This window comes from Gekko japonicus, unplaced genomic scaffold, assembly GCF_001447785.1.
Source record: "Gekko japonicus isolate JY-2015 unplaced genomic scaffold, Gekko_japonicus_V1.1 scaffold394, whole genome shotgun sequence".
Lineage (NCBI taxonomy): Eukaryota > Metazoa > Chordata > Lepidosauria > Squamata > Gekkonidae > Gekko > Gekko japonicus.
In genome coordinates this window covers 1,141,155-1,158,256 of record NW_015173135.1, presented here as the reverse complement: position 1 = coordinate 1,158,256, position 17,102 = coordinate 1,141,155, and the positions used below count along the sequence as shown (strand labels likewise).

The 17,102-nt window shown below is 46.6% G+C and overlaps 1 protein-coding gene across 1 annotated transcript in view; it reads left to right on the top strand.

Annotated features, from left to right (window-relative positions):
* The window catches only part of PLCB2 (phospholipase C beta 2), a gene marked incomplete at its 5' end in the record, with an annotated part of 45,343 nt that overhangs the window by 22,683 nt on the left and 5,558 nt on the right, over positions 1-17,102 (top strand). Inside the window, 10 exons of the mRNA XM_015422184.1 lie at positions 2,787-2,886; positions 4,593-4,697; positions 6,041-6,126; positions 7,997-8,099; positions 8,946-9,002; positions 10,689-10,902; positions 12,424-12,592; positions 13,376-13,452; positions 14,651-14,746; positions 16,829-16,886. Of these exons, the coding sequence (XP_015277670.1) occupies positions 2,787-2,886; positions 4,593-4,697; positions 6,041-6,126; positions 7,997-8,099; positions 8,946-9,002; positions 10,689-10,902; positions 12,424-12,592; positions 13,376-13,452; positions 14,651-14,746; positions 16,829-16,886 (1,065 nt within the window). The remainder of the gene's footprint in view (positions 1-2,786; positions 2,887-4,592; positions 4,698-6,040; positions 6,127-7,996; positions 8,100-8,945; positions 9,003-10,688; positions 10,903-12,423; positions 12,593-13,375; positions 13,453-14,650; positions 14,747-16,828; positions 16,887-17,102) is intronic.

Here is a 17,102-nt window from a genome sequence, read left to right as displayed (position 1 = left end):
GGGAAAGAGGAAATAGTGTGGGGAGGGAACTCAGGACAAAATGAGTTGCCCTCTCAAGTCCTTGCAGGTTCCTCCCAGTACAAATGGGCCCCACTCAGCTGGCATAACACAACTAGGCCATAGTTTTCCTGGGGAGAGGCTGCTGGGTGGGGGAGGAAAGTTGAAAACAGGGGAGCAGATAAAGTTAGGTTGGCTGGTGAGTGAAAGGGAGTGAATGAAGCATGAAAAGGGGAGATGCTGTGGAGTTGTTGGGATGATAAAAAGGAGGAGAGGAAAATGATGTAAGCTGCTTTGGCTGCCACTGTGGAGAAAGGTGGAGTATAAATGAAGTAAATAAATAAAAAACATAGCTGAAGATGGGAGGCAGATAAAAAATAGAGTGGGAGAGGGGAGGGAAAGGAGAGGTGATATGAGGGTTGCCAGGAGGAGGAAAAGGGGAAATAAAGTGAGGAGGGGGATACGGGAAAGTGATGTGCCCCCCACAAGTCCTCCAGGGTTCCCTACCATGCAAGTGGGCCTGGCTGTAGTTTTCCCAGGTAAAGGGAGCTGGGAGGAGGAGCTGAAGACAGAGGGGCAGATAAAGGTAGGTTGGGTGTGAGAGAGGGAGAGAAGAAAGCAGGAATAGAGGGTATGGGGGCTTTTAGTGAGGGAAAGAAGAAATAGTGGGGGCAAGGAGATGCCACCCAGAAGTCTTTGCAGGTTCCCACTTGTGGTTTCTAATACAAATTTAGGGCATGGGATGCTTTACAGTCCTGATCTCCTTCACCTTCCCAATATCCCTGTGAAGTAGGTCCGTCCTGTTTCCATTTCACCAATGAGGAATAGAAGCTGATGCTTACTCATATGAGCATTTATCTGGACATTTTTGGGGTGGTGGAAAGTGCCATCATGTCACAGATGACTTATGGCAACCCGGTGGGTTTTCAAGGCAAGAGACATTCAGAGATGGTTTGCCCTGGCTGTTATGTCCAATGACCTCCACTAGGCGCCAGCGGTATGCAACCCGAGCTTGGCTCCAAAAGAACAATAGGGATTAGGATCCTGAGCCTCGCAGGAACTGTGGTGGGAAGTTCAAATCTTCCAATGGGATGGATGGGTGTGCCCCAGGGATTGTATATAGTTGGCCGCTCCGGCCGGTAAACGTTGTTGTGTTGTGTACCAATAAACTATGAGCTGTTAATCACAAAGTGTCCAGCTTCTCCATGCGTTGAACCCAGTACGCAACACTGGCCTGCCTCTGTGTCATGCTCCTGGTATTCCAGGGAGGTCTCCTGTACAAGTACTAGCCAGGACTGACCCTGCTTCGCTTCCAAGGTCTGATGCGATTGGGCTAGCCTGGGCTCTTCAGGTCAGGGATAATCAGTGTGTGGTTCTATCCCCCTTCATGATTTCCTCCTTCCTAGCAGATGTGAGGAGGGAGGTATTACATTTGACTCCACCTCCTGTGGCAGCCATTTTGGGGTGACACCATCCTCTCTCAAAATTCCAAAGGCTCCCCCCAGGCTCAAAAAAGACTGGGGACTCCTGAAGTACATAGTAGAAGCGATGGGCAAAGAACTGCACAGAATAAACAGATTTCAATGGCCTGTTGCTTAAGCTAGTTATGGATAATCAATCCAAAATCAGATGTACTTGGCTAAAGGTATATCGTGTCTGACAGACATTTTCCTATTCCCATCTGTTCCCAGTATCAAAACATTTGCTCAGTTCCCCTATCCAATTAACAGAGAACTTCCCAACATCCCCTCTTTGTTTTCTGTTGCCCCAGTGATTTGAGAATGATGCTGGACATGCAACACTCCCTCCCTAAAAGCCCCAAAACACTTACCTGGTGCATCATCCTGCCAGCCCCTTTGCAAGCAGCAGCCTACCATTTCCTGCTTGCATGCTGTGCTGGAATATCAGTGGAGCAAATGTAGGGCCATTGACTCCAGTCATATGGAGCCTTGCACAGGCAAAGGTTTTTACACGTCTAGCATCATTGTGAAGTTATCTTTTCTATATATTCATTTATATTCTGCATTGATTGATATGCATTGTAATGAAGCCAAGAAAGTATGAGAGGGATGCTCAGAGGCAGTGCTGCTTTGTATTCTCTGACACGCTCCAAACTCTATCAGGTCCCTTGATCAGATTTGGTTTTCAGAAGCTATTGTGCTGCATGCAGATCAGCACCATGGAACTGTGTTTGTAAGCTTCTTTTGGTGGGCCAGAAGTAATCCTCAACGTTCTAGGCCAGATGAGAAAATCTTTTATTACTTTGCAGCAGGTAATAGGCAGTTAACCAATGAGTCTGAAAAAGAAATGTGAAAAATAATTTTCTTCCAAACAGAATGAGTTAGTTAGTTTTCTAAAATATGCTGCCTCGGGCCCAGGGTAGATGTGGTGCTGCTGGCAGCTGTGTTTGTTGATCCATATCCTGCATGCCCCATGCACACATAAAGTGGGGTAAGTGTTCTGCTTTAAAAACTAAGAGAGGTGTGCAGCTCATTCCCCCCCCCCTCATCTTACTCCCCCCCCCAGTGATTACTCCAGGCACCTTTCTCCTCGGTCTGGCTTACTGCTGGTATTGGATGGAAGGTGGGGAAGCAGAAGGGTCGCCCTGCCCATGTGCCCTTTTTTGCTGTGGTTGCAAAAAGAAGACTCACTTCCCATACAGAAGAACAGTAAACACCAACTGTGGTTGCTCCTGTCATGTTTCGTGTGGCTCAGGAAGCAGCTGCTCAGCATGGCAGAAGCTTGTGAGGATTTAAGAGAAGCTTCCTGAACACTTCATCTCCCCCCAGATTATGATGCCAGAACTGGCTTCTCTCAGAATTGTGGCTCTAGAGGAAGGAGGGAAGTTCATTGGTCAGCGCATCATTCCCATCACGGCTGTATGTTCAGGTAAGAGTTGGGCTTGGATCTATTTTCTTCACGTGTGAAAAAGCTAATTTGATAGTCATGGCATGGCCACTTGAGGTAATAGTTGTTGACCTTAAGGACATCCTGTAACTCAATTTGTTCTCTACAAATATTACAGATCACTACCAATGGCCAGAAATTTTATAGTCAACTGTGCATAATACTTTAAAATATCCTTCTCTTGGTATTAAGCCAGATACTTGTTAATTTTACCAAATACCATTTGGTTTTACTACTTCTATATATCTTGAGCCATTTTTTTTTAAGTTGAAAATCTAGCATTTAATATGACAGCCTGCCGATCATGGCTGCTCTTTTCCATGCCTCTGCCCATCATTATATTATACTGGCCCCGGTCAGACGTGCCGGAAAACACAGGGGGTGGGGGAGCGTGGCTATTTGCGCCGTCACAGTCTGATGCGCTATTATGCAATCAGACACGGCAGCTTCCCCGCAGCAAAGAGGACAACGGGGGAGGAAGCCGCGCGCCGGCGCAATCACACCGGGAGGCTTCCATAGGCGGCCCATGGCAAAGCGTTTGCCACTACCTTTGTTTCGGCGGCTTGCCACGGGTTCGCCACTGGAGTGCTAAGCCTCCCAGATGTTCCCGTGTGATCGCGCCCGGATACTCCGCGGGACTCCTGTGCCGTCAGCAGGGCAAATGCTCCATGTGAACGGGGCCACAATCTCTTTCTTGCAAGATTGAGAACCAAAGTTTTTTCAAAGAAAGAAAGAAAGGCCACATCTTCAGATGCCTTACAGCTAAATCAATAAAACAGACCCTTTAGAACCTAGCCATTAAAACAAGCTGTTCAAAATCAAGGCAGGCCATAAAAACAGCAATAAAACAAACAATAAGAAGCACAAAAAGTTATTGATAGATCAGTTCTCAGTCTAGAAGCAGACCATAAAACAGCTGAAAGGTAAAGCCCCCTACCTAAAAGCCTGTGTAAAAAGGAATGTTTTAGTCTGGCCCCTAAAGGAAAGTAAGGTAGGTGCTGGGTAAGCTGTGAAGGCATTCCAAAGGCAAGGTGTCACCACTGAAAAAGCTTTGTTTCTCGTTGCCAACTGCCTCACCTCTGCAGGCAGGGGCTCAGAGTGCAGGGCTTCAGAAGAGGACCTTAATGGGAGGGCTGTACGATACAGATGGAGATGATCTTCTGAGTACTGTGGCCCCAAGCCATTTAGGGCCTTAAAGGTAAATTAATGTACTATATTCATAGACAAAGGTACACTATTGGTTTGCGTAAGGGGATTATGGCATCATCTCCTCAGGACAGTTTGGGCTGGTAGTAGAGCAGAATACAGCAGGAGTTCACCTCTACAAGCCCCAGGCAATGAGAAGGACCTATTCGTTTTAATGGGGATTTTGCAGGAGAACTTCCTGATGAATGGCACCCCATGGGGTAGCTCTGCAACTTCCTGTTATGCTGTCCTTACTGATATGCAAAAGTTGCTGTTTGAGGTGAGTGCCTCATCTTGTGGCCTGGTAGGATCATTTCACATTGCTTTCACTATGTTCTTAAAGTAGTTCCTTACTGCTTTCTGACAAATTATGGTTTAACTCATGAAAGCTTATAACCTGCAAAATGTTGTTCATCTTTAAGGTACAGTGGACCTTACTAGTGTTGTGTTTGCCACTTCTTTATAGTGTATCTCCCTGCTAGGATATGTGTTTTCTGTTTTAGGCTATCACCATATTTGCCTTCATAGTGAGTGCAACATGCCACTTAATCTGCCTTCTCTCTTCGTCTATGTGGAGATGAAAGACTATGTTCCTGACTCATGGGCAGGTATTGCTCTTGAAATTCTTTGAAATGGAAGATATATTCTTCTGTTGCAGCTTTGAAAAATGGTCATCACTCCGTTATTATTGGGGATGTCTTCTGTAGGATTCAGTTTGTGACAGTCGGTGTGATTTCATAGAATCACAGAATCATAGAGTTTCCAGGGTCATCTAGTCCAACCCCCTGCACAAATACCTCCCCCACCCACCCCTAGTGACCCCTGTTCCATGCCCAGAAGATGACAAAAACCCTCCAGGATCCCTGGCCAAACTGCTGACCCCAAAGTGGTGGGCATGTAAGAAAGAACCACAAGAACTGAGCACTGATGCAACCCTTCCTGCCCTCCCTCTCATGATCTGCCTAAGTTCACAGAATCAAAATTGGTGTCAGATGGCCATCTAGCCTCTGTTTAAAAACCTCCAAAGAAGGAGCAGCCACCACCTCCCAAGGAAGCCTGTTCCACTGAGGAGCCGCTCTAATTGTCAGGAAGTTCTTCCTAATGTTTAGCTAAAAACTCTTTTGATTTAATTTCTCCCCATTGGTTCTGGTCCAACCTTCTGGGGCAACAGAAAACAACTCCATGCCACCCTCTATATCACAGCCCTTCAAGTACTTTAGTGGTTACAGACTTGGACTTTCACTCAAAGGGCCTAACTACTTTGAGAGTTCCATCCATATGGGAGACCGATTCAGATTGGTACTACAGCAAGCAAGGAGAGGAGGCTTAGCCCCCACCCCAACATACAGTATTTTCCTGAGCTGAATTGGCTCTAGGGAGCCTTTATTTGCCCTGTTGGGGACTGCATATGTACTGATACAGCTATACAGTTGGTTCCTCAGTGGGGCAAATAATGGCTCACCAGGGTCATTTCAGGTTAGAAAACTCATGCAGAGAAGGTCTCCCTGCAGTTTCAATCTGAATCGGTCTCCTGAATGCCTGAGAAGCAAGGAGTTCCCCAAATATGTGTGTGTGTGAAAGTCCCAGTTTCTTTATGGGACAGCTGGTGTGGTGTAGTGGTTAGATACGGACTAAGACTTGGTAGACCCAGGTTCAACTACTCACAACCGTGAAGCTTGCGAGGTGACCTTGGACAAGTCAGTCTCTCTGAGCTTTACCTGCCTCTGGATAAAATGGAGAAAGGCAAGATAAAAAGCAGGAGACAAATTAAATCAGAAGTGTTATAACAGTAAAACATTAGAATGTAACTCAGCAAGCCTGGAAAATTACATATGAATTTGGGCAACTCACGAGAATCAAAATGCAGGTTGCATGAGTTCTGCTGTGTAACAAAAAATATGAAATAAGGCACAAGAAATGGACAATTGAATGTCTTTAATTTTTCTCCTAGATATGACCATGGCCCTTTGCAACCCAATCAAGTTTTTTAGTGCACATGACAAAAAGTCAAACACAAGCCAAGAGGCTGGTGTGGAGGTGAGTCCTGCAGCTGCTGAAACAAATGTTCTTCCTATCCAACCGGAAATTATGAAAGTGGATGTTGTTGGAGGTTAGTTTGTTAGCATTCAGGGAAAAGCTGGAAGGAGTTGACGATGCTTCAGGGGACAGCCACTACACACTTTCAAGGGTCAGGAAAAGGATGCCATCTCCTCTGTCTTTTTCTAGGAACAGCCAGGAGGTAGAAGTTGGCTGTCATTCCAGATATATAAGATTAATCCTACATTAAGATCCAAAGTTCCACCTGGACACTAATGAACACGGCTGCTTTCACTTAAATCATTTATTTTATTTTTCATATCTGTTCAGTGACTTTACAATGACATTGCATCAGTTTTCTCTACAGGAAAGGTGGCCACAGCAGTTACAAATGCACATTTATATGATCAGAACAGCAAAACCTATATCCATTAAAACTTATGCATTCAAATGGCACATTCTCAGGGAGTACCATCCACATTTAAAAAAAAACACACAAAAAACAGCTGCTTACAGCATTACATGCTACATTAGCCACATCCACAGGCTCCCTTTAAATGTATGCATGAAGTTCCAAACTGGCCTTCTTGGGGCTATTTCAGATCAGGAGATGATGGGGGGGGGAGGAGGCTGAAGCCATTTCTCCATGTGTGCCAAAGTCACGATCTGACTCAGGCAGCATGCATGCCAGAACCGAGGAGCGCTCATAATTCATTTCTGCCTGTTACACAGGATACAAGGTAGGTGGCCTCAGACCCAGTGTGTGTACTCCATAATATGTAAAGAGGCTGTCACAACTAACAGTGGCCTCAGATTTGGGTTTGCCACCTATTGCAGTACACACTGCCATGCTCCTCCTCAGCCTTTATAGTGACTTTATCCCTTTATTTACAATGCCCCAGGTCCAGGTACTGGGAGCTACTCAGACCTCTGTACTTTCCCACTCTATGCCATGAGTCACCTCAGTCCCCAGTTCCTTCCTGACCCCACCTCTGTTCCCAGCCCTTTTGAGTCCTTCCACAGCTTCTGGGCTGTCCAGAGCCCCTGAGCTTAAGGTCTTTCCCCCAGTCTTGAGGGCCTGCATCTACCAGCTTCCTGGTTCTTTCCCCTGTGTCAAGGCGCCCCTCAGACCCTACTGTATCTGCTGTGGATGACAAGAGGTTGGTTTCTCCGCTGGGTCTCCTCTGGACTGCTTCATTGCTTTCCTGGGTAGCAGACGTTCCCTCTGGTAGCCTCGCCACCCAGTCCCATGCCCCCCGCCCTTCTCCTGAGCTGCTGGAGCAACCCCGAGAACTCCTGCAAGAGCTGCTTTTGCTTCCTCCACCACTGTGCTCTCCTGCAGTCTTAAGGCTGCTACCCAGATGGGCCTCCTGATGCTGGCTCTTGACTTCATTCCTCTGGTTGCTGACAGCCATCCCGGCCCACCCAAATGCAGTCGCTTTCTCCTCCCCTAGCTGAACTCCCTGCCAGTTTTTAAACTCTCTAGATGACGCCCTCCCTTCGATGGTATTGCACCCTTTGACTGAGTTGTGAGAGGCCCCTGGCCAGCGGACCAAGCCCTGCGGGTCCGTCCGGTCAGCCACAGAGGCCTTTTAATTATTCACACAAATGGGCAACCACTTGTACCAGAAGGACCACGGGTAGCACACTTTCCTCTTATGCCCTGGGTGCCAAAACTGTAACAACTGAAAAAGGCTTCTCACCTGTTCTGTTTACCTGTACTGTTACATATACTAGGTTATCTGATCATTCTATAGGAGGGGCTCCAGAAACCAACCAATATTATTGGACCAACCCATCCAAACCAGAAAAGCAGGCCATTACTTCCAGGGTCCTGATTGCACTGACATACTCTTGATCTTTGTTTTAGAGGCCCAGCCTGCAAAAAGGCCTTTCCACTATTCAGCTCAATACCAATGGGCTACCAAATACCACTGGCACCATTAGTATCCCTCCTTCAAATGGACCTACAGGTAATTTTGTGAGTGTGTTGGGACTAGCGAACTTATGGACATATGGGAATATAAAAGTTCACAATGCACAATGCGCTTGGGGCTCTTTAGCTTGGAGAAACGATGGCTGAGGGGTGACATGACTGAGGTTTATAAGATTATGCATGGGATAGAGCAGGTAGAGAAAGAGGTACTTTTCTCCCTTTCTCACAGTACAAGAACTCGTGGGCACTCAATGAAATTGCTGAGCAGTCAGGTTAGAAAGGATAAAAGGAAGTACTTCTGTACCGAATTCACTGCCACAGGAGGTGGTGGTGGCTACAAGCATAGACAGCTTCAAGAGGGAATTAGATAAGCATATGGAGTAGAGGTCTATTAGCCACAAGCTATTAGCCACAAGGTACAGATAGGGAATCCAGGGCAAGTGATGCTCTGTATTCTTGGTGCTGGGGGGGGGGGCCAACCGTTCCTAGTGTCCTGGCCCCACTGCTGGACCTCCTGATGGCACCTGGTATTTTTGGCCACTGTGTGACAGAGTGTTGGACTGGGGCCTGATCCAACATTGGCTTCTCTTATGTTCTTGTGTTCATATTTCTTCAAGTCAGGAAACAGGTTTGAGAAGGGGCATGGTTCAGTGGCAGAGCATCTGCTTTGCATGCTGAAGGTCCCAGGTTTAATCCCCAGCATCTGAGTAGACAATACTGATCTTGATGGGCCAATGGTCTGATTCAGTAGAAGGCAGCTTCCTGTATTCACTTTCCATTTCATTGTGACTAATTACAAGGCTGCCCAATGTCACTATCAATGGTTATGTTATTTCATTAGACAAAATAGATATGTTAATCTGTCAGATGGATTTCCCCTCAGGACCTTCAGCAAGAGGGAAAGAAGAAGCCACAAAAGAACCTGCAAAACAACCTACAGGTAATTCTAAAAATATTCACAGTATCAGACACAATGTCAATACTGTGAATGCATTAACTTCCATACTGATACTGTAGCTGATACAAGCTCTTTATAGCCTGGCTAACAGAACCTATTCTCCCTTAAATTTGGGGATTATTCCTAATGCAAATCTTCCAGCAGTATACCTCTATCAACTCATAGCTCCAAATCGCATGGAGCCATATCCCCCAATATTCAGTTTAAAAACTGCTCTGCCACCTTTTTGATTTTTAGCGCCAGCAGCCTGGTTCCTTCTCGGGACAAGTGGAGACTGTCTCACCTGTACAGCTCCCTCTTGTTCCAAAAAGTATCCCAGTGCCTAACAAACCTGAACCCTTCCCCCCTACACCATCGTCTCATCCACGCATTGAGACTCCTGATCTCTGCCTGTCTCTCCGGCCCTGCGCGTGGAACAGGTAACACTTCTGAGAAGGCTACCTTGGAGGTCCTGGACCTAAGTTTCCTGCCCAGCAGCCTAAATTTCTCCTCCAGGACCTCACGACTGCATTTCCCCACATCATTGGTGCCGACATGCACCACGACCACTGGCTCCTCCCCAGCACTATCTACCAGCCTATCTAAAACACGCATAATGTCCTTTCTCCTTGACCCTCATGCTCCCTGACAGCGACGGGGCTGCCAGATCCAGAGTGGGACATATCTATCAAGTCCCCGAGAGTCTTTTCTGTGCGCCTGACTGTCTCTGCTTCTCTAGGTCACCCGGAAGTGATGCAACCACGTCGGGGACGGGGCCACAATCATCCCAGGGAAAACCATAGAATTTTCCCTCGGATGACCGTGGCCCCGCCCCCAACTCGCCCGACACGACTGCGTCACTTCCGGGTGACGTGCTGATGCCGGGCACGTTGCGTGCTTTGGGGGTGGGGTTCCCCCCGGGGCCCGATCTGTCAGCGGCGGGTAGCGGGCCTCTCGGGCGGGGGTTTCTCCGCCCCCCTGGGGGGACTTGACAAGCCTAGTAGCTTAGTAAACCATGATAACTACCTACTCACAATATTCTACTATTTTCTCATAATATGTTTTCATTTCTATCCTATCTTAACTTCTATTGTGTTTTATGTTTTGATCATGTTTTATGTTGTAAGCCATCTTGGGCAGTTTTCCTGGAGAGGCGGCATAGAAATTTTCTAAATAAATACATAAATAAGTAACAAACCAAAAAACCGAAACACCGTACCTGTGTGTGTGAATGGAAAACATTCCTGTGTGCACAGATGGGAGGGAGTGTAAATTCCCTCGCCAGCTGCTCCATATTGCATGTTTTTCTGGCGTATCCCACAGGCATTAAAATTGACTTTTCAAAAGGATATGAAGAGGTCACTGTGAAAGAAGAAAGAAACTGCCCCGGGTGCATTCACAACAAAATTATACATGGCCTTTTGGATTCCCAGCCAAATAACCATTCCATAGGCCTCCATGACATTTGCATACTGCAGAACGATTTACAGCAGTGATGAATGCTTTCTTTGGTGTTGGGCACTGTGTTTTCCCAAGCATAACATATTATCGTTTGAATGTTAAGATCTGTGCAACAAGTGGGCAGCCCCAAGGGAAGATGTGCAGAAGGGTCCTTCATGTGGATGACAGAAGTAAGAGGCACTTTGGTGACTTTTGACTGGGAGGTCTCTTTTGCCTGCTATGTTCTAGTGCCCCAAACAGCTAGCATCGAGGAGCTGCAGCAGATGAAGATGTTTGGGAAGCTGCTGAAGAAGCAAGAGAAGGAGCTGAAGGAGCTGGAGAGGAAGGCAAGCAAGCGGAGAGAAGACCTGTTGCAAAAATACACCTTCCTTTTCACTGAACTGGCTGCCCAGGCTGGCAAGCAGAAAACATCCTGCCCAACAAAATCTCACAAAAAGAAAAGGTAAAAAGGCACATGGGAAAGAGAAAAGGCTGTCAGGATCATTAGTGGCAATCAAGCCTTGCTTTTTCATATTCGTTGATGAACTATTGTAATGCATGTCAAGATGGGATTCAGTCAGAGGCCATGGCAAGTGTGTATGTTTGGATCTTACCTTCCCCTCCTGGTCTAGCAACCTGAGCCTGGCCAAGAAACCAAGGGCAGGGTGAAGTGTGTGGGAGGGGTGTTGGTGGGCATAGTTGTCCGGTCTAGGAAGCACTGAAAATGCACATACGAAAAGTCCAGGATCCTCTGAGCATGGTCCTAAGTATGCTGTTCCCCCATTATCTGGAATGGGACCCTTCACCCAAGCTGCAGCTGCAATTGCTGCTGAGTGCTGAGGACTCAGAGTACTGGATCTGCTCCATCCATTGCTTGAATCTGCAACCTACATAACAGGCTGAAAAGAGAGAGGTGGGAGGGGAGGGGAGTTGCTTCCCCCCCCCATCAAAAATGTGCACTCTTTCTCAGGCACACACACATTACACATTCTCCTAACTGAAACCTGAAACAATTATTTCTTTCAACTCTCACTGCATTTTTAAATTGCAACAATTTCTGTATTCTAAAAACAGGTGCTTCCAAAGGCCTTTACGGTAGCCCACCTGGGAACATGCTTTGGAAAGGCCCGCAGCTGATTCCTGAGGCATATTCCCAGGCGCAAAAGGAACCGTTGTAATAGGATATGCACTTCTCCTATGTGGAGATACGGGGAGAAATGTTACGAGCTGTGTTACTGTGTTAGAGAGCCAGCATGGTGTAGTGGTTAGAGGTTTGGACTAGGATCTGGGAAACCCAGATTCAAGTTGGTCTCTCTTTTTTGGCCCAGTCTCTCCCTCTGTCTTTCAGCCTGACCTACCTCACAGGGCTATTGTGAGGATAAACTGGAGGAGGGAAAAACAATGTATGCTTCCTTGACCTCCTTGGACAAAAGGGCAGGATAAAAACGTACCGAATAGATTGTAGTCGGTGGATCTCACTGCTAGATAAGGGAGTGTGTCAAGCAGCCCTAGAGAGAAAGAGCTGGAACTGGCAGATTGATTCCCACTGATATACATAATTGCCACACAAGGATGCAATGAACCAGAAGGGCAGTACCACACTGTAAAAAGGAACACACCTAGCAAAAGTAAAGGAGCGAGTCAAATGCACTGGGAAGCATGTAATAATGACGATGATGTTTAGAAATCTCAGTGTATTTGAGGAGACAGAGGAAGAAATTAAAGGGAAGATTCGTCTGCAAAAGCTCAGCTTACACTGAGAGCTATAGAGTTCTCATTCTATTCCATAGCACCTTTTCATAAATGCAGAGTCCTAAGGAAGCCAGGAAAAGGCAGAGAGTTAATGATTGCTTCCATCATTCATCACTCTGCTTATGGTACATGTAGGGCACCTTGCGAAATGGCCCCTGTTGTGGCGTGTACTCAGCACATCGGTCATCTCTGCTATATGGTGAGAATTGTTTCTCTGCTTCTGAAATTGCAGGAGCTTAACCTTAGATGAGAGCAGTGCAGGCAGGAATGGTGCAGAGAGGGCTGAGAGCCCTGGCCAAAGAGCCTTGGAGCTGAAGGAAAAACTGGAGGAAGAGCTGCTTCAGTTGGGGGAAGAGCACTACGATGGGATTCGGAAGAAGAAAGAGCAACATGCCACAGAGGTAGAGGTCAAAATTGGCTCCCTTCCTGAGGGTGGCACACCTGACCGCTAGCTGCGTAGGCACCTGCCCATTGCAAATCCAGTGCTGTGGAATGAGCTCCCCTGGAAGAGCTGGAGGGTCCCCTGTTCATTGGCCTTGAGAATGGTGGTCTCTGGTGTGTCAGGGGGAGTTTCTGTGACATCCTTCAGCCCTTTATTGTATGGGCTGGTTTTTTTAGGTGTTTTAGCTGCCATGGGCTAAAGGCGGACTATAAAAGTTTTCAAATAAAACTCACACAATTATCTGGAATTATATATACATGAACCTCAGACAGAGTTGCCAACCTCCAGATGCGGCTTGTTCTCCTGGAATTACTACTGATGTCCAGACTACAGAGATCAGCTCCCCTTTAGAAAATGGCAGCTTTGGAGGGCTGCTGAGCCTCCCTCTCCAAAATCCCCCCTCCCCAGGCTCCACCCCCAAATCTCCAGGAATTTTCCAATCTGCAGTTGGCAGTCCCACCTTAGACACCTTGCCTGAACCCAGTTGACACCCTTCATATTGTAGCTGGGTAATGGGTTAGACGAAAAGACTGAGAGCCACTTGACACATTAGAATAAGTGGGGAAAGCAGGCGCATGCTTTCAGTGTAATGCACAACTTGCATGTCTGCCACTCAGCAAGGTGGGCAGGTGACAAAGATTCCTTGGAAGCCCATGCTGGGGCTTAAATGGCACATGAAAAATACTAAAACTTTTAAAGTAAATCCTAATACTCTATTCTTAACCTTAATCTTTTCAAATAGCAAATCGCTAAAATGGTAGAACTTGCAAGAGAAAAGCAAACATGTGAGCTGAAGGCACTGAAAGATTCTTCAGAGAGGTAAATATACCAAATAATAACCACTAGTTTGGCATTTCATCTACTAGCTTTGCAAGGTTTTTGCATTCAACATTTCTGTTGAAAATTCCTGTTCAACAATCTCACTTCTTTGCAGATTCCTTTTTTAAATGGTGTAATTACATATAGTTACACTGTTCTGCTTTGAATCTCTCCACATTCTCATTCTGTGATAGATCCGTTCTAAAGCCACAATTGTTCCACATGCACAGATCTCTGCTGGGGAGGGGAAGAGGGGGTCCTACAGCATAACATGGAGAAGGCAATAAACTTTCATGTGTTCAGCCTGATACATGAACCCACTGCATGCAGAAAATTAAAGAATATTGAACGTGCATTGCATATCTTTGCATGTGCAAGACAGGGCAGGTTGCTTTTGGCATGCCAAGCCATCTCTCTAGATGGGACCAATTGACCCATTGAACCAGCATAGTTTATTTAGGCATCCCCAATGTTCACAGACTTCAGCTGTGTATTTTATTTTTGTTCAAATAAGTGCTGTCTGATGAATGACCTTCTATAGTTCAGATTTCAGAGTGTTTGAACAATTAATTTATCCAATAACAGAAGTATTTGCCTCAGCCCAGTAACCTTCAGCTCGGGGCAGCAGATGTGCAAACAGCCCCCTCGTGTGCAGACTTTTCAGATTCAGCTTCCAGTCCTGCAGGTGTGAAGGTCTTTTTGGAACTGCTAAAAAATACAGCTATTTGGAAGGAGGCGGGGGCAGCTTGGAACTGATTAGGACTGCATGTGATTTTGAAAAGTAATCCCATAAATGATCTCAGGTGCTCCATGGGTGATCTTTGGTTCGGGGTGGTACCAGCCTGAAATGTGGCAAGGGGATCTGGCCTTTTGTGGGCCAGCATAGCCACTCTGGTTAGGCACTGCAGAGAGGAAGCCCCAAATACGAAAGGTTCGAGAACTGTCAGAAGGGATTTGCATGATGTAACCTGTGTATAATAGGTGAGCATTTTCTCTCTTCCCATTGGGATCACACACCTCAAACAAGAAACAGTTTCACTCCTGTAAACAAAGGACTTTATGCCATGTTTCTTTTGCCAACGTCTCTGCTTCATGACTTAAGACCTTCAAAAAATCAAGTAGGTGAAGTGTCACTTTATAAGGATAGAATATGTTCTTGTAATGCATCAAGTCAACCTTATTATCTGTTCCTCTGCAGTGACAATAAAGAGCTGAAAAAGAAACTAGAGGCCAAAAGACTAGACCGAATCCAAGCCGTAGCCAAGAGCACCAGTGACAAGAGCGCTCAGGAGAGGTACATCAATAGGCAAAGTGGCCAATATTTCTCCCAGTGACATGGCTTGATCATTTCCTGTCAGTGGATAGCATGGAGTGCCGGACTAAAGTCTGAGCAGCCTAGGTTCAGATGTGCAATCTGCCACAGAAGCTTGCTAGGTGACCTTGGGTCAGTCACACACTCTCTGCCTAACCTATCTTACAGGGTTGTTGTTGTCAGGATAAAATGGAAGATGGGAAGTTGATGTTGTTAGCCACTTTGGGTCTACATTGGGGAGCAAAATGAAGAATCAATATATCTAATACTCAACCCATCCAGATCTGGATACTTAAATCTGTGGATCAGGACCACATTGCTACAAGGGCAATTTTTCCCCAAAGTTGGGAGCCACCCCATGTTTGCAGAAAAATCTGAATCCTCTTTGAAAAAGGAGGGGGTGTTCCAAAAAACCTAAAAAGAGAGCAGTTGTCTGTGCTTGTTCGGACAACTGTATCCTGAGACCTTCCTTCTCCCCGCCTGCCCACTGAGGTGGTCTCACTGGAAATGGGCAGGGCAGCCAGAAGAAGCTCTGATGCCCCCAGCACCACTGCAGCAGCCGCTGACACAGCAGTAATGGAAGTGGGTGTGGGTGGGCAAACAGGAGGGAGAGCCCACGCTGCCCTCATTCTCCCCCCACTGAGGCTGCCACGGAGGCAGCAGCGCTGGAAGGAGGTGGGTGGGAGGGGAGGAGAGAAAGTTTCTGCCGCCCCTTCAACCTGCTACCAGAACTGTCACTGAGGTGGGCGGCCAGAACACTGGAGAGGGGATGGCTGGTCAGGTAAGCCAAATCCCCTTTTGCTGCTGCCTAAGAGGGTGGCTGAGGAGGAGCAGGATATCCCCACCCCCAATGTCCGCCTTTTGCTACCACAGCAATGTGAGGCAGACTACTGGGCCACTGAGCACGTGTGTAGCATGGCAGTGGAGGGGGCACGTGGCCAGAGCAGAGTGGGGGATGGCCAGGCAGGCACAGAAGCAGGGATGGGGCAGGCAAGCGAGCCACCACCACCACCACCCCCCCACACACACACACACAAGTCTTGCAGGGTGGAGGAGAGAGACGGAAACAGAGGATGGTGACAAGGGGAGGGGCAAAGGATGACAAAGAAGAGGCTGGAAGGAGACAGAAGGAGAGGGGTGCATGAATGACAGGGAAGAGGTGGGGGAGAGGGGAAGAAGGAAAGGCAGGGGGAGTGGGATGCCCTTTACCTACAAGTTCCTTATGGATCTCTACTTTTAAATATCTAAATAAAATAAATCCATCAAATGTACAGTAAGAATACAGGGGGGAAATACAAAATGCATCAACAGAAGCCATAAAACAGCAACATACAGTTAAAAACCCCAACCTAAAATTGCTCCCCCCCCCCGTTTGCGTGCTGAACAATAGCATTAGTTTGAACAAGAATAGCTCTCAGCTTTGCTGTGATGGTAGCAAATAAAGCAACCTTGTTATTTCTTGATAAGGCAACGAAGTATTTCTCACTGAGAAGCATTTCAAATTCCTGAAATGTCTGTCAAAAAGGTGTTCTAGTTAGAACCAGGGAAAGAATTTCATTCTTAACATCTTTCTAAGTAGGACAGAGCAAAGCAAGTCCTCGGCTGATCCGTCTTGGCAAAAGCAGTTTAATGGCCAGCCTGACTTTCAACTCCATCATTCTTATGGCTCTCTAGTGCCCAAGTTGTCACTGGCTGGTATTTTAGTGTGATGAAAGTTAGCCCTGAGTTACTGGGACTATCTCATCAGGGTAGGTTTCCTTAATAGATACTCATTATCTTGTCAAGATATTGGCAAGGGCCATTGCTTAGGTGATGCATTTTGTATAAATTTTCAGTATATGCTATAATATTCAAAGTATTCAAGAGGACACTGCAGTTTAGCCTCCTCTTGAGTAGGAATTGTAGTGCACTTCTCGGCACCCAAAAAGTGTATTTTTATATTCATTTTAATTGGGCCCATGTGATGACAAACCTGTCGTTACTCATTAAAGCATTTCCCTCCACACACACTTCAGATAACAGAGAAAATAGTTTAATTCCTGGTGGTATGTTTCTTTTCTAAAGGTTAAAGAGAGAAATTAATAGCACGCACATTCAAGAAGTGGTACAGATGGTCAAACAGGTAAGAATCTCTCAGGTGTCCTCCTAAATCCTCTCCCCCTTCCCAGATGTTTTGAAAAAAGATTGGGTCTTGCTCCTTTACATTGAACTCTAATCCAGAATGTACCTTTAGATGCCACAGGGACCTCCCTAAGGCTGTCATATGGCTCAAGGAAAGTGCCTGGGACCTGGCAGAAAGTCTACCAGGCCAAGACAGCCCTGCCCTGCTGTCTTTTGG